Raw genomic sequence first — 24,309 nt, 5'->3', positions numbered from 1 at the left:
CATTTATAAATAGAATACTTTGTGGATAGAATAGTTTGAGAAATGTTTATGCATTGTTTTCCTTATTATTTGGGAGGTTATTTTTTTCCAGCTTACAGAAGCTGCAGAACTGGCATTTGGAGTCTTAAAAGTTGAAGATTAAAGGACATTTACAGCCTTTAAAATATATTTTTTTACTAAACAATTAGTTCTGCATCCAGGAAAATAACTTCCCATTAAAATAATTTATAATCACATCAACAAACAAGAATGCACAAAGTCAGGTAACCAGGAATAAAATTTCAAAATCGAAAAAAAATACTATAATTTGCTAAGAAGCAGCAAATATAATTACTTCTCTGAAGACAACTGCAGTTATCTGGATTACTGATTTCAAGATAGTCTGCTTTGAATCTATTTAAAATTATTTTTAAAATAGTAATACATTATGAGAATGGTGGCATAGTGAAAAGAACAAAGAACCCTGACTGAAGTTACAGACTTTCCTAAGAAAAATATGAGCCACCTACAGCAGGGGTCCCCAAACCCCAGGCTGTGGACTGGTACCGGTCTGTGGCCTGTTAGGAATCAGGCCACGCAGCAGGAGGTGAGTGGCAGGTGAGCAAGAGACCCTTTATCTGTATTTGCAGCCGCTCCCCAGCATTAGCATCACCACCTCAGTTCCACTTCAGATCATTAGCCATTAGATTCTCATAGGAGCACTGGTCCCTGGTGCCAAAAAGGTTGGGGACCACTGACCTACAGCATGTGGAGAAATCACTCACCTGCACCTCACCCACCAAATTCAGCCCAGATTTCTTTTTGGTTTTTCATACTTTCCGCTTTGGCTTTAACTTGTCACCAAACAGTGTTCACTGTCAGGGCACAAAAGCCATGCAGTCCTTTATTTAACAGATGTATTTCCAATTTCCGCGACCATACAAACAGGCTCGGTTTCTGAAGGCATGGAAGAAAAACAGCGCCATGTGTTCACAGAAAATCAGGAGGGGTCAGAGAATGTGAGTGAATTATGGCAGGTTGAGACTGTGCTTTGAGGTGACATATAACTACAGAGGGCAAGAGGAAATGTGATTTAATGGCGGATAGGCGGTTCTTCCATCTTAAATCATTTGCCTTGTCACCCCACTGTAGCTGGCAAAGCCCGAGTGTCTCTGACTTTAGAGAGAAGCTGTAATTTGTTGGGAGACCACTCATAAAAAGAACTTGCTAATCTCAAGGGGCTATGGGCAATTTCATCATTGCATCTTCTGGAAACGGCTAAAGCCAGGTTAATATTTTTAGTAACAACTCTGGTCCACACTTAACATCCTTGCCTGATTCTTTATTCAGAAACATATGTCATCCAAATAGCCCTCATATATTTCATGCTTTTATGTTCTTTTGGCCCCATGCTACTTCAGGACCAGCAGCACTATTCTTGACCTGGTCACTTCTCACTCCAGTAATGGCAGTAAAATCTTTCACCTTTCCCGACTTCCTTTTTTGTCATTTGAATGAGTGATACTAGAATGTGTTTAAAATTACAATTCCCAGTGCTTTCTGGCTTTCTAAAGGCTGTCACTTTTTTTGTCCCACATCTTCCCATGACTCACGGCTTTGTCAACCAGATGAAATTACTCTGGTAGAGAAAGCAGGGGCATTTTCAATTGAGGTGACGATGAGAAGGCTGAGGCCATCTGTCTTAAAAAGCAGAACTTGTAGATGTAAAATCAAGAAGGAATGGTGAGCTGATTTTTAGTGTTCTGCTCCTATGAGCAAAGCCATCAATGGAAAAGAAAACCTCAAACTATGAGGGCTGAGAATCCCATCTTGTACCACCCAACAAGCCCCCTTGCTCTGGCTCTGTGCTTCCCAAGCAAACTCTGGCTATAAGTGAGGTATGTGCCCATGTAAATATGCTGGACTTAGAGACAACGGTCTGGACACGCCACATCAAGTGTTCTGGTCCACACCTATTTTTCTCACTGTGGAGTAATGGGTGGGAATTCTAGATCTGTTGTTGCTGCTGAAAAAAAAAAAAAAGAATTGAACACTGTCAAAAAAACAAAAACAAAAACACTGGACAATGTCTAAACACTTAGAGAAGTTGGTAGGTAAGCTTGGTTTTTCTCTAGGAACTTTCCCCAAGGCTACTGAAGTGTAAAAGAATTTTATCAAGTAGGCTCATAAAGGGACAAATTAGCCAATTCTCTTATAATAAAGTATAGCTCTGGAATCAGGCAGCCTGGACGTAAATCTCGACTATGCTTATTAACTTGGTGATCTTGAGCAAGTTACTTAATGTCTCAGTTTCCTCACCAGTAAAATAAAGACCTTAATAATTGTCATATGGCCCTGGATACAAATAAATACCACTGAGAAACACTTAGAAGAGGTCCTGTATACATAGATGTGAGCGATTATTCTCCCCAGGAGGTCCACTTTTCCTATCCAGGCTTCCTTCTTCCCTGGTTTCCATCCCGCCAACTGTAAATGCCTTAAGCACAGGCACTGCATCATATTCCCCTTTGTATTTCCCCAGCTCCTAGAAGGAGCTGTGTACAAGTGAGGTGCTCAATAAATGTTCTTTTCTCTTCCTTTCTTCTACATTAACAGTTGACAAACCTAAAGTGAAAGTTAGCTCGTTTGCTGCTCTCAGGGGTAGAAGGTAGAGTTCAGGCTCTGGGTTCAGCAAGCCTGAGCTGAATACTGGTTTCCCAACTCACCAACTTGGGCCACATCTCCAAGTCTCATCTTCCTCCTTGGTAAGATGCAGATGATACCTATTCCTCCAGGATTGGCAGGAGGATCAAATGAGGCCACATCTGGGTATAGCGAGTATGTCACACATGCTAGTTCCCCTTCCTCTTACTGAAAATCTGGACTCATTATTATTGGCTCACTTGGCATTAAACAGGATTCCCCCACTGAGGTCAGAAATGTGCATCTCACCTCCTTCAGCAATGTGGCCCTTTCCCCTGCCAAAGCTCCCACTGTCAGCTGAGGTGAGCAGCCCACCAGATGAGCAGCTGAGCTCAAAAACTGGGAAGAAGCAAAGCTGGTCTGTGAATGCTTGAAGCCTGCCCTGGGGAATGCTGGTTGGTGACAAATGAAGAGATCCAGTGAAGAGGAGTTATGAGCTATGGCTACGACGCCCTGCCAGGCAAAGGGGGTTTAGTGGCTTGGGTGCAGTTGGCATAAGCATGCAAAAAGGTAAGTTTTTATTCTCATCTTGCAAATGGAATCCTGTGGTTATTAAGAAAATTTGGTGAGTTAAGACATTCTGCCAATGAGTACACTAGCTCCAGGAAGTCGCCGGAAGTTGCCCAGCTCACCTTTTACCATGGCCTGTAACCTCATGACTGAACATCTACTCGCCCCAAGTAATCACTCCTTCCTCCCCACCTCTTCCTCTTCAACAGGGTGAATTACAGAGATGAGCATAATAATAAAAGTGTAATTAAGGAGACAGTGTTGCAAGTTGGGTTCAAAACTGGACTTTGCCATTAAGTAAGTGGCCTTGGGCACAGCACTTACATGCTGTGACTCAGTTTCCTCAGCTGTAAAATGGGAATGATGTTGGATCAAAATGATGATAGTGTGTGACCAAAGTGTACTGTAAAACATGTAAGGTGAAATAAAATCATGATTATCAATTCAACTAACTCTCTTTCTCTCTCTCTCTCTCGTCTGCCTTGTAAGAAGTAAGGAGAGGTGCACTGGCTCATGCAGAGGAGAGCCCCCGTGGACATACAAACCTTTTACTTATTCTGATTTCTAATTCGGAGGCACCTCCTTTTGAGAGGAGGCTCCAGGTCCTCGGGCCCGGCGCTGAGCATGGGCGAGGAGATGATGCACGGTGCCATGGCAGTCTTCTCCGCGGGTTTTGGCACAGGCTGGATCACGCAGCCCGTCTTGGGCAGCATCCGCAGGGCATACGCATGGTCCTCGTCCGCGGGGTTATTAAGGTTCGGGTCCGACTTGTCGCCCCCCGCCAGGGCCTCCTCCCCCATCAGCTTTTTCGCCGCCTCCCCGTCCAGGTGGCAGTTGGAAGCACAGTTGTTCTCCTTGACGGATTCCAGCTCACTCACCACGGGCTCCTCGGGCGACAGCAGCTTCTTGGGGGCCGCGGGCTGCGGCTGCGGCGGCGGCGGCGGTGGCGGCGGCGGCGGCTGCTCCGGCGGCGGCTCCGCGCTCTTGGCGCCCTCGGCGACAGCGCCGCGCGTGCCGTTCACGATGACATTGCAGGCCGCGGCGGCCTCGGGGCCCGCGGGGGCGCCCGGACCTGGGTCGCCGGCGGCGGGAGGGCTGCAGTGGCCGTCCCTGCAGCCGCCGCAGGTCCTGCGCTCCGCCGCGCCGGGCTCGCGCTCCGCCTTGACGTGCGCGTGCAGCGCGCGGTGGATCACGTTGTGCAGCCGGGCCCGGTGGCCCACGGTCAGGTCGATGACGCCGTCCTGAGGGCCCTGCAGCACGCCGGGGAAGCCGAGCTGGCCGCCCGCGCCCGGGGGGCTGCCGCCGCGCCGCGTCAGGTCCACCACCTCGCCCCGGCCGTGCTCCGCGGGCGCGGGGGCCAGGCTCAGCGCCTGGCCGGAGCAGCCGGGCGGCGAGTCCGCGGACTTGGACGAGCCCTGCTTGGAGTCCCGCGGGGACAGGGAGTGTCCTCCTGGCTTGCCTCCTGCCGCTGAGGAGTCGCCAGGGGCGCTCGGAATGAAGTTCTCCCCGTTGCTGGAAAATCCGTTGGGGGGCTTGGAATCATTGACGTGAGGGATGGGGATAGGGATGGGGATGGGATGGGAAGCACGGGCAGGGCACGGACACGGGTATGGCACGAGCAGCAGGGGGTGGCACTAACGGGGCGTAGTGACGCAAGCCCAAATTCATCATCTGGGCACCGCATCGGCTTATTTGGCATCATGCTCACTGGGGGGAAAGGGAGATTTGGCAGGGCGCCCGGCCGAGGGGGGCAGCAGGCCCGGGGGGTTCCCAGGCATGGTCGGGGTGCTCGGGGGGTGGATGTGGGGCGAGAGCATGGGCCGGTGCATGGGACTGGAAGTGGGGCCCAGGTTCCTGGGGCCGCCCGGTGGGGGCCCAATGCCAGGGAGCATGGGGTTGGACAGAGGACTGTTGGGGTTGGAGGCGTGGTGCGGCGGCCCACGAATGAAGGGCGGGCGGATCTGCTGCATGATCTGTTGTTCCATGAAGATGGGCAGCGGCACCGGGCCGCGGTTGGTCATCACCATAGGAGGGCTGCGAGGCGGGACACCGAGGGGAGGCCCGATGCTAGCGGGTGGCTGGACGGAGACAGGAGGGATGTTTGCAGTCTCACTGATGGGCATGGACTTGGGCACTGGCGTGGGGATCTTCGTGACAGAGCAGTTGGCAGTATCAGATGGAGAGACGGTGGTGGACGCCGATGGGCCAGGGCCCTGGCTTTGGCCAGCTGCAGCCACCGGGGAGGGGGCCTTCCTCCGAGCATCTGTTAGAGGAATATTCCAAGAGTCTGGAGTGAGCAGCTGCACCCCGGTGCCTTCTGCTTTATTTTCCATGGGAGGGTGTAATGTGCTGCACAGCCCAGCTGGAAGATTGGCCTGTGTCTCTTTGTAGAAAATGTCCATTTTGTATTGATTGAGACATTTTGCACTGCAGAACTGAAGCCTTCTTTCCCCATCCCCAAAATCCAGGTATTCTTTTGTGTGTCTTATGTGTTTACACCAGTCACATACCTACAACAGTAATAAAAAGAAAAAAGTAAGAAAAGCAATTTCCTTTGGTAGGTAGTGTTTCATGTTTCATGTAAAGGTTCTTTCAAATTTTATCGCAATTTTTCAAACAGGCTGAAGTGTTTCCTTCTAAAAGGTAAAATTCTTACATATTTGTAAAATTATTTCTCTCAGAATTATTTTATAAATATTAACTCTTCAGAACAGCAATTATCAATATCTCCTATTTAAAAATAAAAAAAGAAATTGTGTTGTCCCTTTATGGTGGATCTGACAGAAAAGAACACATATACCTGCCCGTACATTTTCGCTTGTCAAAGAGGCTTGCTGTAAATACAAATCTAAATAGTTTTGGAAAGAAGGATTCTCCAGAAAGTTCAGTGGGCTTTGAAATATAGCCTCTTAACATTCTCCTCATGCAGAGTCATTTTACACTATTGACTCTGTTCGATAATGCAGTTGGGAAGGGTGTGCTATGTTAACCAATAACACAAAGCGCTGAACATCATTATGTCTGCCTTCCAAGGGGAAACTTGGAATTAGTCATGAAGTCTGTGTGAGGTTTAGCTATTCCCAACCTGTGATGTTGCAGCAAGCTAGAATTATTTTTTGAGCTGTTTGCCCACTCTCTCTCAGTAGTCAGAATTTTTGGTGACATTTCTTGGCACGCAGTCTTATTGAACAACTTTTCAAACCCAGAGAACGTTTTCCAAAAGTTGTTATGGCTTTTTCTCCCCTTCGCATCTACTCCTGGCAAAAGAAAGGCATCGCCAAATTTATTTTAAAGTTGGGCTGCAGAACTAATTAAAGGCTGAGAGCTTTTCCCAATTGGAAATCACTAGACATCAAAGTTCAAAAAATAGTCATTCTCGGCTTCAGAACCCATTACTTTGGAGAAATTATTGTGATTTCATTAACACATTAATTTTGCAACACCATCAGCTCTCACAGATGGTGAAGACATGATCTACAATTCAAATATGACTCTTGTTTGCACAAATGTCTTTCCTTCATATGGCATTTTAAACAAGAATTAATATGAGTAATCTTGCCACAGCTATAAACAGATAAACAGATGTCAAAATTTTCAATAGTTCTTTCAGTGCCTTACTTTTTTAACTGAACATTACACACACTATCTTTTTTCTTATTTATTTATTTATTTATCTATCTATCTATTTATTTATTTAAGGTCATTTCTTCAGCACTCGATCCATTTAACAGCAGAGGAAAAATTCTGAAATGTAGTGTAGTGGTAAGTCCATTAAATTTGAGTCTCTCCTCACTAAAGCACTGGTTCCAATATTGCTCTAACTAGAACCCTGTTTTTGTTGAGGGGGGTGTCTATTGTTGCCTTGTTGGTGCATGTTGTTGTTGTTGTTTTTAACTATGGTAAACAGATAGCATTAAAGAATGATACATTTTAATAATTATTGGTCACATAAACAATGCAAAAACAACATATGCTGGGCATTTAATTACTCATCTCATTTAACTCTCGGCTTTCCTTGATTGTAACAGTGGTGGCATGCTAGTGTGTGATTGTGAATGTACACACTCATGGCAGTTGTAGGTCTGTAAGTATAAATTCACTCTTCTCACTTTTTTTTCCCACTGATATTTGTATATAATATACTTGATGGTGTGAGATTGAATAAGAAATACTTATTGGCACACATTAGTTTTTTGTTTGATCTCATATCACTCTTTCAAAATACTTGCCAAAAAAATAATTTTAATGCTAATATACTCCTGTGTTTCACTACAGTGTTTCAGGTTTCTCCAGAATTAAGGGAACTTTTTTTTTTTAATTATAGTTGAGCTGTCCGGTTTACAAACAAGTATATAATTGCCTCTGATGAGCAGAATCCATCAGACTCTCAAAATTCTCATCTAGATAAAGATTAAATAAACTAGTAGTGAAAACTTACACATGTAAGTTATTATTTTTGAAATCCGATCATTTTAATAAATTTAATGTATAGTGATGTTGACATTTAAATTCCAAAATGAAATAAAGCCACCTGATTCTGTTTCAATATTAGTTAATTTACAAGCTTAAAGTGAAAGCTCAAATATAGCTTCTTTAATCATGAACTAGAACACACTATCAAAGAATTAAACATTAAAATAATATACCAAAATTTCTGGCATATTTCTTTTGGATCTTCTTTTTTAACCATAAGGGAAAAGAGTGTTCTCTTAAATCTTTAATTGGTTTTTAAATTGCCAGATTGAATTATTTGGCTCCAGAGGATTCCTCTGTTTCCTCAAGCTTAATAAATATTTTCAAGTGGAGTCACAAAAAATAATCTAAATATAACTTAAATGTTCTCCCTTTACTTCCTTCACTTTCAATAAGTCATTGATAAAGAATGCTCATAGAACTATCCCAACTATCAAATGAGAATTCTCCATATTTTAGCTATTTCTACATAAAAAGAATTACAGACATCAGAGTTCAAAGTAAAATTCTATTTCATCAACCTTTCCAGTTAAAGCAAAGAACTAATACTTATAGCTACCTGATCTTCTGCAGCATCCCAAAGTGTATAGGTAATAGTGTAACAGTTTATGACTGTCTCATTTTGGGTAATGTGAGTGTGAATGTGCAAGTATCCTTGCCTTATTACATTTCAGTTCAGAACACTGATCTAAAAATACAGAAAAGCAATCTTTCTGAGGAAGCAAAAAATTATTAGAGAAAAAAATTGTCACTTAAGAAATAATGAATCAAGTCTGTCTTACAGGACACATCATTTAAGATGAGGTCAATGAATTTATGACACAAATGGCTATATCATGTGAGGCAATAAAATGCAGTACCATCATTCATTCTCCATCTAACTAATGACACACTTCTAGTAATTAAACATTTCAGCATAAGAGCCTGAGCTGATTGCTTAAGATGTGGTAGTTAGGTGAAAATATATACTGGAGATCTCTCTCTCTTTAATAAAATAACATTTGCATACCCATGAAATACACAGCATGTGTATTAAGAAGTGCAGAGCTCAACTCGCTAGGTTCTGGGATGATTTCCCCGTAATTCCACCCTGGCTTTGTTTCTGTTGGAATCTGGTCCCCTGGGTTCCCCTTCTCTCAGGTCCCAGATTGGAAAAAGCTGAGGCTGAAGCTGTTCAACAATGGCAATCTAGGGACCAAAAAGTCAGCTCATGCAACGCCACTGCATGAGACAGCTGAAATGCCTCATAGCACAAATACATAATGTATCACCAGGGCGACAAAAAGATCACAAAGGAGGTAAACAAATGTGTATTCCATTCAACCCTATAGCAGCAGTCCTCAAAAAGATTAAATTTACCTTCCTGGGATGTGTCCAATTCTAAACAACAGAATGAACATTTCTTTTAGTCCATTTAGACTATTTATATTTTGGTGGCTGGCTGCCAGGGTGGTACTTATAAGCTCAGTGGCCTGATGGATTCACTCCTTTCCTGTGAAATAAATGTGTGGCAACCTACACCACTAAACTGTTCAAAAGACACTGCCTCAGCAGAAATATCACTTGCTCTTGATATAAGAAAACTGAAAGGCAGGACTTCTGGTTCCTATAACTCTTTCCATCTTGTATTTCCCCTGGAAAGAAAGAAAGCTATTCATGTTGGCAACTGAGCCTTATTTTTATGTAAACGTCCAAAGTCAAAGCCAAAGTATGCCATGAGGTTACCCACATGGGCACAATATATACATTCTGCTGGGCTTAAGAGAAGAGTCAAGTGACTGGGAGGGAGACAGAGTTCCTAATTAACACATTAATCCCCTGTCAGCTGTGGGAATGAAGTTCATCCTTTAATGGAACCCACCACTGCCTTCTGAGTGGTAATCTTGCATCAGGCAATATTTAATTAAGAAATCGTTTGATGAAATCTTTCTTATCTGGATAAAGGCATTTATAGCAATGGAACAGTAAAAAGATATTAGTGATCCCTTGAATGCCATCAACAATTTGAAAAACAAAACAAAATCTTCACATGCTTCTGACTTGCCACAGATATAGCACCCAGGTAACAGCTCAGAAGTTGTAGTTCCTTAAGCAAAACTGTAGCTTGCCATAAGATGCTGGTTCCTTAGATCTTGGCCTGTTAAATGTGGCATTGATCTTATACTCTAGGCCAGTTCAAAGAAATCAAGAGCTCACCCGAGAGTGAAGCAAAGGACGACGGAGAGACATGCGTGGGGATGATCAGTGTTTTAAAGGGTTTAAGGTCTGCCCTACCTGTAGATAGTCACCTTTCGGTATGAGTTGAGAGCCTCAGATTGACCCCACCTGAATACTTGCTTCCAGCCTGGTCCCAGCATCAGCTGTTCCTTTGGGTTTAAACACTGCCTCCATCAGGGCACTTGGGTGGCAAAGGATGCTACAGATATCATGTGGGATTTGAAATCAGAAGATGCGAGTGTCATTCTGGACTTTGTTATTTACTAGCAGTGCAATCTTATGAAAATCTCAGCTTCAATTTCTTCATCTGTGAAATGGAGTTCATAGTAGTAACAAGTAAGGCTGTGTGTCAGGTATATTATTAGCTTGTTGCATAGTGTATTTTTTCAGTCCCCCCCCCTGTTTCCCTCATGGTTACTGATATCCCAGGAACATCCCATATGTTTAAGTTAATTTTAACTTAATGGAAGGATGTGTCTACGGCAGTCTAAGGAGGGAAAAGAAAATTTCTGTCCACAGCTTTCCTATGAGCCTGTGTGTTTTTGAGATAGAATGGAGCACGATTCTCTCTCTGGGCAAATGCATACTGTACCTCACAGACTCCAGCCCCCATCCCCCCACACTCCCAGAGGCAACACTGGGCTGTCTGCAGTGACAAGGTACCATGTCCCACTATCCTGAGAAGGCTCTTTTCAACTCCTGCTGAGCCCTCTTCTTTTTCCAAGGCCAATCATTCTCTAACTCAGGCAAAAGCTGATAAAGTAGCACGGCTGCTTGGAAATGAGTGTTAGAACCATTAAAATGAATAATTCCTCTTAGGCTCAACTGCTGTTTGAATAGTGGAAGCCATAAACTGTGCTATTCATGTTTTATTAAAAAACAGAGCTGATGAACGATCTGCTTGACTCATTACATCACAGAACTATCTTCCAAAGGAAAGGCCATAGTCACGGTATCTATCACGTGCTCTTAAGACAGGATGACCCGGGCCCTGCATAGCAGAATGCATGTGAGGACAAAACTCCATAGAGGGCAGAGGGGCACAAAACTGACGGGGGATCAAGCCCACAATCCTGTTTCCTTGCAAAGCTGGGTTAGAGAGTAGTGGAAGGAAAAAGATGACCTAGCCATAGATATGCAAAGCCACGCAGAAATCAGAAGAGTCATTTAGAACCATCAAGGGCTATTGTTCTGTTTTGTTTTGTTTTGTTTTAAAGCAAATTCATGGAGAAGTTTATTTTCAAAATAAGCTTTGCGGAGGCAGGTTTAGATTCCAACATGATGATGTCTGCTACATAGTTCTTTTTCTTTAAGGGTCTTATTTGATTTTTTGTTGCTTTGTAGTTTGAGAGCTTTCCTCTATCTCTCCTCTCCTCTCTTCTTTCTCTTCGAATGGCATTTGGAACTCAAGGAATGGCTAATGAGCATCTTTGTCAGAATTGTAAATTTCATTAGGAAACTGCCCTGTAGGAACTTTATACCATGACTTGTGTTCTACTTATCTTATAAGTTTTGAGCTGGATTTCAGAAATCTTGGCCCAGAGTAGATCCTTCCCTTTCACATATGCCATGAGCTTTGTAAGACAAGAGTAGAGATGGGTTTGGTTCAGGATCTCAATGAGCGCTGACGAATGGCTCATTACTGACCCAAGTCTCTATTTCCACAGCAAAAGCAAGAGATGGAATCCTGGCCTGTATTCAGTGACCGCAGGTCTACCCTCACAGCCAAATACATGATTCAGAAGAAGGTGATTTTTCCCTTTGGTCTGACATATTAGGTTGCCTAAGAACATTAGCATATCATCACAAAACTTTCTGCTTCATTTAAGCTGGATAAATGGAACTTACATCTTCCTAACACAAGTCATCCAGATGGAAACTGAAAAATTCAAACATCGGAAAATCTGGTCTACCTGGTGCCAAATGTCTGCCTCTGTTTTCCAGTTATTTGGCCCTGAGAGGACACAGAAATAGCCTAAGACATCTCAGAGCAATGAAATTTAGCCCTGAAAAGAACCTCAGAGATCAACTAGTCCACTCCTTCAGCCTGCAGCTCTTCCTGGTGGGGTCAGGTACTTAATCACTCTGAGCCTCAGGTGCTCAGCTGTAAAGTGTGATCATCAAGAGTGACAGCATTCCCGGGGAAACACAGGAAGATAAAAGATCCAGCAAATGACTGCAGACATGGAAAAGTGCCACGTAAAAGCAGAGAGGGATGTCCTACCCCATGCTGCTGCCATGTCCCATAACTTTTCTCTCTGTTTTATCAACTCCAGACATAATCTGCCGAAAATCTGCCATCACATAAACCAATTTATTAACTCATAAGTGAAAATTTATTGAGGGCCCACTATGTGTCAAGCACTGTGTTAGGAATCGGGGATATGAGTTAAGTAAAGATGCATCCCCTGACCTTATGTAGCTTATTTTTTTTTTGTATTGTTTTTATTTTACCATCTGCACACTCGTTTTATTTTCATTTCATCATCTTTGCTTCAAACTGAAGCTTAGGAAAAAACTGAGCTATTTGCAATGCTTTTATTTATTCAAAAATAAGTATTTGAACTGTGCTCAAAAAGGCACTGGACTGTGAGCCAGTGCAGGAAAGATTCAGTACCTGCCCTCAAAGACTTCAAAATCTTTCTACTGATACAGTCATGGGAGAAATCTGCACACACCTCCTCCCTTCAGAAGTACTCCACGTACTCCAGCAGATGTGTTCTAAAGGTTAAAATTCATCTAACAGTTTTTAACCAAAAAAACAGTCAGTATTTTACTCTCTCAATATCAACTCCCTTTTGTTCTAACTCAACACAGTGACTCCTTTGTTTTTTTCAAATGTACATTTAAATTGTTTCAGATTTCTATTTACCTTTTTTATTATAACTCTCGTTTTCAAAATATATTTGAATCTTTTCAAGTGTATCTCTGATCTCATTTATCATTGCTCTCTCTGTTTTCTAAGTGTATACTTGAATATTTGAAATTTCATTATTTGTGACTATCAGAGGCTCTTCTGTGAAAAAGTTGCAGGGAGGGACCTTGGGTTGGAGACCCATCAAACTGATGTATTAAAAAATGAAGCGTGCTAGTTATCTGGCTTATCTGCAGCTATTCACCTCATTCATTTCTTCTGTTATGCAGACTTTGTAGAAAATGGCAAAATCATATTTCAAAACATGTGGCTTTAGTTCAACAACACAGTTAATCATATATCATGATGGAAATCTTTGGAAGGACTGCTGTTGTCTGTGACATCTGAAATAGTCTTTTTTTTCTAGAGATTTTATTGAATGTGCCTCCCGGCCTCCTCATCCACCTGGGCTGTGTCTTGGCATTGACAATGGGCACCACCACTGAAATGCCATTATACCAAGGCTGTGTGTGTGCAGGTGGTCCAGGTCAAGGACACTTGGGCAGAATTAACAGCCCCTCTGGCAATCCTGCACCTCAGCTTACTCTCTGGCTGCTTCTAGCAGGCTTGCAGCTGCTTATGGTGACCTCTCATTCACTTATCAACTATGTACATACTGATTGTTTAGAATCTGCCAGGCACCTGGCTAAGGGCTTTCAATCTCTTTCATTCAATCCTTTTAACAGTCTCCTGCACATTTCTCTGCTCCCTGGGTTACGGATTGAACCAGCTCCTTCCTATCTGTGGATGGCCAGGATTGCCCCACTTCAGCCCCTGGTATCCATCTCTTATTCTCAAATCTCTCCAGGATGCTCCATCAAAAATTATGGCTTTTCTTATATGCCTACTGGAAGCCCCAATATGATGTAATCATAATAGATTATACTAATAACAATAGGTAGCATTATTTAACCATGCTAAGCATGTTAGATGGATTACCTCATTTAATCTCCACAAGTACTTTATCATACAGATAACTGGGGTTTAGATAGGTTAAATAACTTGCCCATATTACCTACGCGGGTAATAGATGCCAGATCCAGATTCTAACTTAGATCTGTCTGGCTTCAAAGCCCATACTATCTCAAGGATTTTTCTGCATTTTCCTTTAAGACTACAGGGTTAAGATGGTCAACTAAAATTTCATAACTTTGTTTTAAAATTCCAGAATCGCAGACATTGAAACCTCTAGGGAACTCTACCTGTCAAGCCCAACCAACCTCCTCCAGCAAGTTGGGGTTTCCTTCTACACATAGATGGTCTTCCAGGTGGCACTCAAACTTCCTGTGACAGGAAGGACCATCTGGATCCATCCATACAACCAAAGAGTGATTCACACCACAGATACCTTTCTCCTTTGCACTGACTTCTCTAGTGGCCTCAAAAGAGGGTTGCAATATAATTCCAAAGTGCTGTGTAGCTTTATTAGAAAGTTTAACCATTCCACATCCCCATCACTTCTGCCCACTGATAGTAGGTCTGTCTGCTCACCAGGATCCCCCAGGACAGCTCCTCTTCCAAATCTCAGCCTTCAAATACTTTAAAAGAGCCATCATATTTTCCCCAGATTGCTATTTTTAAACATCTCCATTCCTGTGCTCATTCCCCAGGGGACAATTTCCCAGAGCTCTCCCTGTTTTATGCCTTTTACCTAGGCATATACTTCACCTCAGTAATGCCCCTCCTAAAAAGTGGAGCCCAGAATGGAATGCAGCAGCCTGACCAGCACAGAGTCCAGGTAGAACACTATACCTCCCTCATATAGAACCTATACCTCCAGTAATGCCACCCAAGAAAGCATGTGCTTTTTTAGCAGCCATATTCCACTGTTAGGTCCTTGCTATTTAAAAACAAACATTTATTGAACATCTGTTATGTACAAAGCTTGAAACTTTCTCTTAAGTTATCTACTTTAATTCTGACAACAAACTTAAAGTAGTTACTGTTTTTCCCATTTTACTTTAAAATGATGATATGGTTTCTCTGAACTCTCACAGCCTATGAATAGTCGAGCCAGAATCTCGATCTAGAACTTCCAACCTATCCTCTTTTCATTCTACATGCTGCTTGCCTCACTCTGAGTTTCTGGTCAACCAGAACCTTTTTTTTTTTTTTCCTAAGTGCTCATCAACCATTTATTTAATGATATATTCAAGGACTTTTGAGCTTAAGCCATCAAGACTACTGGTCTAGAGTTTCAGATATCATAAACTCCCAATTTTGAAAATCTGGTCAACATTTGTCCACTTCTGTCTTTTTGAAACCTTTCAGATGGAAATTTGGCTTTGGGTGGTGAACACACAATGCAATATTTATTGAATTGTACACTTGAAACCCATATAATTTTAAGAACCAATGTCACCCCAACAAATTTAATTTAAAAAGAAACCTCTCCTATTCGTCACGATAGAACAAAGATTATCCAAAAGTAGATTTGAAATTATCTACAAATTCCCTCATAGGACTGGGAGATCTAAATTTGCTTAGTGTATACAGCAGGTGCTCTCTGCCTATCTTCTTTGCCCCTAGTGTGGGATTCATAACCCTCTTTACGGCATCTGTCCTACCCTTTGCGGTCTAGAGAACATTCCCACTATGGAGATGATGAAAACAAACCAAATAAAAGTTTCCCAGCCCTGCTTTCTCACCCTCTTTTGTTAAACATTACACTATTTTCTCTAAACACTGATCTGTCCAATTCTACTTCTTGTTCCTTCTGTGACAGTAGCCCTAATAGCTCCTTTTATTACCTTGGGCAGTTCCCCAAGGGTTCAGCCTCTCACGTACCCTAGCCTTCCTGACACAATATTCATTTTCAGAATTTCCCACACCCTGGTTTTTCCCCCATCCCCACAAACTACACTGATCCTCTGATTGTGAGGCCAAATCCAACTTTCTTGGAACTTTAAAATAATCTGCTTTTCTACATTCTAGGGAACATGGGTGATCATATCCATCATTCTCTCCCTCTGCCATTGCACATTCCAAGATAGCTGGGTCACTTCCCTTCTCCATCCACATACCAAGAAGCTCTCTTCTATATTAATCAAGTGGTTGTCAAATTAGAATTCCTCTCACTGCTTCTCTGCTTTCTCAGAACTATCTGCAAGGCATGAGAAGAATGATCGTTTTGTATTTAAGATAATGATATCCTTAGCAGATGTCTAGGTAAATTGTCCCATATCTTGCTTCTTTACTAATTAATCTGTTTTTAATGTCTGCTTCAGATTTTGTACTCAATATCCAAAAATAATTCTTTTGATGTTTCCCTTTATTTTCCTAAAATTCTCACCTTGCCTTTCCCTTAAAGTGCATGGATTGCCATACAAGGATATATTTTCCTGAATTGTACTCACCTATGAAATATGTTGGTGGGGCATGTTTTTTACATTTTATTTCTATATGTTAGCTCTAATCTAGGCATAATGTTCCCCGCCCCAAAGTCTCAGCGTATCTCTAAGGTTGTTTTTATCTTTTTGTGCCCACGATCCTGGGTAACTTGGTCCTTCCCACTCTCTGAATTGGTAGAGATGTCAGAGCCATTCTTGTCCATGACCTTGTTTACTCTTGAGAAGGACCGGCCCCATCTTCACTACCCATCTCATACCTGCTGCCTTCACTGTGTTCAGTTTTACAGGTCTATTGAACAGTTTTTGCCTCTCTTTCGCACCTCACAATTTAAAGTTTTCTGATGAGATCCTTAAAACTCTAACCACATTCTTCCCAGTTGTCAATCCATGTCCTAGGCTTTTCTCTTCACCGGGGACACAGCGTGATTTGGTGAGGAAAGCGGTGGGCTAGGAATCAGAAGACCCAAGTCCTGCCTTCCCTGTGACTTTAGGTCCTGCTTCTGTGCCATTGGGCCCTCTACCTAACTTCAAGGCCTGCTGTAAAGATCAAAACAAACAGTGCAAATGAAAGCACTCTGAAAAATATAAAGTGCCATGTTAAATATAGATATTTTAATTTTATTATAAATGTACAAGAATAACATATAGATTTTTTTTAAAAAAATACAAAGCCAAATGATCTACCTACACTCTATTCTTATTTATCCATTATTCTTCTATTATATCTGTTATTAAAAAAAAAAAACAGGAAATCCACTACTATGAATTTTCCTATGATATGTACTTCCAAGTAAAAATCATAGCACAAAAATAAAACCCAGAAACCCAAATTGACAGAACACTAGACTCCCAAATTCTCCACTGTGTTCCTAATAGCTTGTGCAGTGTTTGACAGCAACATAATTGCAATAATGAGGAGGCTTGTGGGCCGCGTTGTGGTCTTAAGCTCACTACCAGTGCTTTAGCCCTAGGCTCAGCTTCGGGCCAGAACCAATCACCCCTGCCAGAGTCACCAGTGGAATTCCTTATGCTCAGTCATATACAAATATGACATTTATGGCATCTGGTGCACGATGCTGCAAATTTTAAAGGCTCACAGTGCTGGGCTCACAAATTTGGGGAAATGAAATAATTTAGGTTTCCTATTGTCTTTTTACTTAATTAAAACCTATGTGAGACTGCCCACTTGGTGACAGTTTCTTAAGTGTCTAGAAGGGAGGTGCTGGACTGCTTCTGATTTCACATCTAGATGTTGGTTCTTTTGTCTCTGAAAAGCTTCCTAGATGTTTGTGGACTGTCAGTTTGCCTAGTTCTCTTCCATCTTTGTTCTACGAATTTAGCCATCCTGCTGTGATAACTACCTGGTTGAAAGCCAACAGTCCACCAGTGCTAGATTCTCCACTGAGCATCCCTCTTACAACTCTGTCCTTATAAGCAGATACTGATTAGCCCAACTTAATCTCTCCATCCAGGCTGAATGTCTGAAGTGCTAAAAGGTATGAAGCAAGACAACCTGGGACAAAGATACATATTTGTATATATTTAAACAACCTGCTTTTATTTATATAACTCCTTTCTTCCACTAAATTCAAGTGGCTCAATAGACGCTATCACAATACCATTCACCAGAAGTCTGTAAAAAGACAAGCAGCCAGATTATATACCTTATTTTAGAGATAAGTAAATTAAGACTAACAACAATTATATATCAATTGTCAGGATTTAGGCAGAAGCCCACACCATAACCCCTGTGTAGCTAACTACATTATTTTTTGCTCTACTCTGAGGAAGGAAACAAAATGGGGAGGAATACTTCCACTTGACCAACTATAACTGGACTCTTGGCTCCTGGGTGAAAAGAGAAATGAGTATGATAAAGTTGCCCAAACCAAACAACCTGAGCAGTGAGCCCCAGATCTGGAAGGATAGAAAAGAAAGGCATATTTGGGGGATAATCTAAATATGTGAGGCCAGGCCTGTCTTCCAGTGCTTAGTATCCAAGAGAAAAATAAAAGGCATTTCTGAATGTATTCTGGAATACCAAGGCATGCCCTTGATACAGTCTGGCATGTGCAGAACTGGAGAGGAACAGAAAAGGGAAGAAAGAGGAAGAGGAAAAGAACTGTGGACTACCTTTGTATCAGCACGGAACCCGTCAGCTGCTGAGTGCCCGCCATGGCCACAGCCCCTGGCCATGGCTGCCTGCACTCAAAGACACCTCAAGACCTCGGTGCGGCTGTGCCCAGCAGGGACAGAGTAATCCAACAAACCAATCAGAATTTCTTCTTTGAGAAGCTGGGAATCAAGATAACTCTAAGAGACTAAGCCGTGGTGGGGGGATTGGTTGTGGAATAAAGCCAGAGGGCCACAGAGGACAGGCAGTATGCAGTATGCAGAAGCCACGGGGCAGCGTAGGTCCTGAGGTAGAGCCGGGGAGAAGGGGGCTGGAAGTGGAGTGGCAGGAGTAGAAGTCAAGCGGCAGGGAGTTGCAAATCTGTACAAAGCCACGTGCTAAAGCAAGGAGCAATGACGGCTGCTCCCAGGGGGCAGTCCGACAGTCCGGTGGCCTGGTTATTAGCCCCGTGGGACCCCATTTGCTGCCAGAACAATCACCCCATGCTCCATGAGGATGGCAGCCATGGCTATTCCCTGGGCTTTATAGCAAGTCTCCACAATTAGGAAAACCAAAAATCTAAGTCAGTTTTATATACTTTGATTTAACCCTTACCGCAACCCTTTCAGGTATTACTATCTATGAAGAGACGAGGAAAATCTAGGAAGGGGCAGTGACTTGGAGGCCTTGCATGATCCCCAATACTTCCTCCCTGTGATTAAGAAGCTCCTCGGGACATTACTATAATACACCCTGCTGTGGGCGTGGAGTGCCCAGGGCTAGAGTGGGCCCACTCACACTCAAAGGCTGGGAGACAGCTGTCCTCTGCAGGTTCAGAAGCAAGAAGCTGACACCAGGACACACCTACTTCATATACCTGTATATACCAGCACTATTTCCGAGGGTCACTGCTACATTCAGTCCGTGCCTATTTCTCAACTCACTGCCACTGCCCTTCTCACCGAGCACCTACCCCAACTCTCTACTGCCTAAAGGGCATTCTGAAAAACACTGGTCCCGTCAGTGCTCTGCCCCTGAAAAAAAGACCCATGGTCAAGCAAGCCCGGGAAATGTTGCATGCCCTATGCTTCTCTTAGAGATTCTCAATGCACATTGCCACCTTTAAGCCTCTGAGAAGTTCTGCAGAAAAGAAACATGTTTAATTTCATTGATCCACAGTTTCCTCACCTTTCCAAAAACAGAACTCCTTTTTCTAGTAGGATCCTGTGGAAAAACAATTTGGAAAATGCTGCTTTAATGAGTTTGATGCATATAAGACAGAGCCAGGAAACGTAGGCCTTACAATTTTTCCTTTGATTAAAGCTTTCTGTTGTGGTATTAGGCCTGGATCTCACGGAACTTTTACCACCATCCATCCCAACACACTGTCTTGCACACGGTAAGGGTTCCACACACAACTGCTGGTTGTTAACTGAACTGTAGGGAAGGTGAAGGTGATTCCTCTTCACCCTTCTGCATGTTAAGAGGCTCTGTCCTGCCAGGAATCAAGGTTACTCATCCTCCTATAGCACTTTTTCCAGCCCTACAGCTCCCCGCTCACCACTCCTCAGCTTCCTGTGCTCACCGAACCCTAGACCCTATTACATTTCACACTGTGGTTTCAGCTTCTGCAGTCACTACAAACTCAACTTCTGTCCTCTCAGTTCCAGTTACCCCACAGAGCCCGCGAGCCCGACAGGATGTCATGAATACTGTTACCTAGTGTGTGACCTTCCAAACCCTGAAGCCCCACCCAAGAGCATTTTAGGACACACCACCGCATTTTCTGCATTACAGTTGAATTCATGAGCACCTCATGAAAAACGAGCCACCACGATCGAAAGACAAACTCTTAAACCACAACAAGTGGCATAGTAGTATTTTCATATCCATGCATAAAGGATACTCCTTATCTGTCTTGCTAAATAAAAATACAAAATCATGAAATATTACCTCAACCAGCCATGCTGGCACACTGATTTTGAAATAGATTTGATTGGTCTACGTGGGTTTATTCTACTCTGAGTCACACTGATCACTTTTTCTCTTCCTTTGGCCATTCTCTGCCACAAACCTCTGGGAAAATTCACCCTTATCAAGAGTGAGTGACACATGTGTCCTAAAGGGCCAGAAGAACTGTGATCTCAAAAAGAAAATGGGTGATTGACTATCCCTGGACTAAGTAAATTCTTCTAATCGGACACCCACATTCTGTGTAACACATACTTCATGGCCTTGAAAGACTCAGCGGAGGCATGGATACCCCAATACTGAGAGGTCTAACAGGTAACCTAACTCTCCCAGGTCCTACCAGTTGGAAGTAACTCAAATTCTTTTCTAAGTCCTGTCAACAATGGACAGTTATTTGACTAAAAAAGGGTTGCAATAATTATTGAATGAGAAAGCATAACACTACCTAAGCTGCCCATACCTATGTTTCTAGAGACTTTAAGAGAACACAGGCTTGGCACTGTGATGGTCAAAATGAAATGTGGAGTGAACAGGCTCGCTCACTGGCTTCAGAACTGAGCTTTTGCTGTGTACCAGTGAGACGTGAGACATGAGTTCAGACTGGAATTCCATTATGGGTTTTTAATAATTAAGCATTACATGTTTGGAACCTCATTCTTCTGTATTACTTTTTAAATATTAATCTATTTACATCAGCGGGACTTCCTGCAGCTTGACACGCAGTAAACAGGAGTCACACTGAGACAAACAACTGTGTTGGTAGCTTAAGATATCTTGACTGTTCAGTACCAGTAAATGTGACACTAACCCAACCCTACACCAAAATTACTCCACATTTTAGAAGGTGGCTTGTTCCATTTTTTCAACACACTCACACATTTCCTCATCATTACATTGACTTTTTAAATTAGCAATAATCCAAATTAATCTTCATTTGAGAGTTTTATAATTCCCCTTGAGCTGTCTGGGGCGGGGAGCACCCAGTCCTCTTCAGAAACAGGGTTAGGAGATGGATGAGAAAGGAAGGCGAGAATTTCCTTGGTTGTTACCCCACGCTGTGATGAGACTCCCTCATAAAAATTTCAAAACAGAAGCACACATAAAAACCTCATTAAGGGCTGACCCTGCTCTCCACAGTGCCCTCATGCCGAGAGGACTTCTCTTTGGGTGCCCAGCAGCCACTGCCCTGGGGGAACACTGCTGCTTTCGCTAGAGTCCTTCCCTCCTCCCATTTCATCATCCGAGACAGCAGCTCCCAGGGAGATGCTGGGGAATCTCTGACTCGGTTTTCCCGACTGTCGGTCCGCATCCTGGCTCAAACACAGAACATCCTGAGGAGAGAGACGAGGCCCTTCCAAACACCTGAACGCAATGGGGGATGGCCTGAGGTCAGACTTCAGAAGGATCTGGGATTCTAAACCAGGCAGGACCATCAAGGGCCATCTAAATCCAAGGCTGAGGAGAACCGAGGCAGCCAGCATCACTGCTCCGGAGATTACATACCCCACGGTTTCTGCAGTCAAAGTAATCATCAGACCGGCTTCTGTGCTCGGCCCCTCGCCGAGCGCATCGTAGAACAGCCTCCGATTTGGTTTCAATTTAAGGATTTTATTCCCTTTTTAGACAAAGCTAGTGGCATAGACCAGCCATGGTCTGTTTTAAAGAGTAAAACACCATTTTATTTAATAAAAAAAGATGTAGGACTCAAAGTGGAAAATTACACAGAAGGGACCCTCGTAATAGAAAAGGAGCCCAGGCAGCTGCCCACCTCTGTGACCACAGAGGAAGCGGGAAGTGCTGACACTCCAGGGAGATTAAACATAAAAATCTCCACCAAATGTCAGTATATCTGTCTATTGTTTTACCTGTCAGTATTATTACATGGCTTATGCAAAATATCTAAATGCAAATGTCTCTAATTAATCTCAGAAGGAAGCCTGGCACCGTCTGGGCAATGCATGGTGCCCAGCATGGCTGATCCAGGAAGGCTGCAAGTTCTACAACAATGACTGGCGGTCCCCAGCTGCTGGTCCCTGGAATCGGGGACCACCCTGAAGAGTTGTCTGTACTTGACTTTAGAAAGGACAGCAGATTCCTCGCATGTAGGGGAAATGCTCCAGAGGAAAAGAAAAGCTGGAGGCTTATCGAAGGTTCTGTAATGGCTGAGGCCTTCATCTTCCTCAATCAGCAGATCCAATTCTCCCTGTAGCAGGCCGTGCAAGACCCCTTTCCACCAGTCATGAGAATGGATGGATTTTGCCTCCTCTTTCTGCCCTGTGGAGGTAGAATGTCAGGTAGGTGCCTGCCTAATCCCAGATTCTTTCCAGAACTTTCCTCTGATTCTCACATTCAGATTATTCCTTTGGGAACACACCATCCTTCGAATAATTCCTGGTTTTAAGAAAAGCAGGCAGTGCTATAGGTGGACAGAAGTCATTCAGAAGGGGATCTCCCACTGAGCTTTTCATGTTTACAAGAAAGATTAGAGGAAAAGAGAGAAAGCTAAGCTCTTTCCTTTTGCCTGATCCCCAGAGGCTGTGGTTTCCTCAAGATTATCTCAGACTGTGTCCGTCTGATTTTCAAGCGACTTGGAAAATACTGAATAGCATTCCCTAGAAAATCTCTAAAAGCTTCATAAATCTATTGCTTGGAAGTACCCCGCTAATATTCAGTCTAAATCTTTCTTTGCTTAATTTCAATTCCATTACTCCTACCCTAATTATACCCCTTGTCTCGAGCTAAATAAATTCCTTCCTTCCTCGGTATTAACATCCGTCAGATGTCTGAAGACCATGATCATGCCAACCACCAAAATCCTCAGACCTCACTAATGTGAGCAGAATGCACTAGAAAGAAGGAAAATACAAACGGTTCCTGCGTGTGCTTCTGACTCCAGCTGGATCTTTCCTGCTTTGTTAGCTCCTAAGATCCTTACCCATGGAGTGGCCCCATTTTGAGTTTTTAAATTATTAGCCTAAAAAGAGAAATACCAATAGGTCAGAGCAGTACATGGTTGTCAGGAGATACTCAAATTGATGCTCCTATTGAACTTGTAAACAGAAGAAGACAAAAATCTCCAAAGAGTAATTAACTCTAAATATTTCCGAAATTTCCATCAGCGATGCTTAGTGGTATATTTTTAAAGGAAGGACATACTTTAAAAGTGAAAATGATAGATCGATATCAAATTCTTTTTCATATTGGTTTTGCATTCAGCGGATAATAATTCAGCGACTTTTGGAAGTTCAAGGTCATAACACCTTGGAATCCAACAGGCACTAGGGGAGTCATTTCACAGCTTCAGTATGCTTGGCTTGTCATCTGACTCAACTGTGATGCTTCTGCCAACAGAGAACTCACTATCTCACAGGGGTGCCCAACCTATGCTTGTTAGCAAACTTTTTTCTGGTACCAAGAAGAGATCTGCCTTCCTGCAACCCCTACAGCCCCCCACACCCCTTCAGAGCCACCCGGCATGACTGCATTCACTTCCACATAGCCATCCTTCACACATCTGGCAATGGGGTATGTGTTCCCTTGGCGCTTTCATCCGAAGAAGAACATCCTCAGTTGCTTCCACTGTCCTTAAGGCATCGTGACTTCCAGACTGTCACCGTCCCAGCAGCATCTGCCTCATCTTCATTTCATTCTCAATATGTGACACCCCAGATGAAACACAACACCCTTCTGAACCCGCCCTCCAGGGATTTCTAGAACTGAACTTGCAGGAGACTGCACGATATGGTTTCGTAATTGTTGGAAAGGTCTCCTCTTCCTCTTCCTTAGGTATGACATTCTACCTTTAAAGATTTACTTCTTTAGGTTAAAATATTACACACCAAGAGATCTCTGTTAAAAATCCAAATATCCCCGAAGGGGGAATATTTTAAAGCATCAGTAGCCAATGTGAATTGATTTATTCAGTAATTTAAACTGAGACCTGAATTCCAATCCTGCCTTTGTCATTTTCCAGCTGTGCAACCACAAGCAAGTTATTTAACCTCTCTGAATAGGAAGGAGTTAATTAGTTAAGAATAAGATATTGGGTACTGTAAATTCTTAAGACAATAATCATCAAG

The 24,309-nt window shown here is 43.0% G+C and overlaps 1 protein-coding gene across 1 annotated transcript in view; it reads right to left on the bottom strand.

Moving 5' to 3' along the window:
- Positions 1–850: 850 nt before the first annotated feature.
- Positions 851–24,309, bottom strand: part of SOBP (sine oculis binding protein homolog) — a 135,720-nt gene continuing 112,261 nt past the window's right edge. Inside the window, 4 exon segments of the mRNA XM_039869795.1 lie at positions 851–4,815; positions 4,817–4,864; positions 4,866–4,934; positions 4,936–5,702. Coding sequence (XP_039725729.1) covers positions 3,741–4,815; positions 4,817–4,864; positions 4,866–4,934; positions 4,936–5,702 — 1,959 coding nt within the window. The 3' untranslated portion in view covers positions 851–3,740.

The sequence above is a fragment of the Pteropus medius genome, unplaced genomic scaffold, assembly GCF_902729225.1.
Source record: "Pteropus medius unplaced genomic scaffold, Ma_sr-lr_union100, whole genome shotgun sequence".
In the NCBI taxonomy this organism is placed as follows: Eukaryota; Metazoa; Chordata; class Mammalia; order Chiroptera; family Pteropodidae; genus Pteropus; species Pteropus medius.
This window is presented reverse-complemented; position numbering and strand designations above follow the sequence as displayed.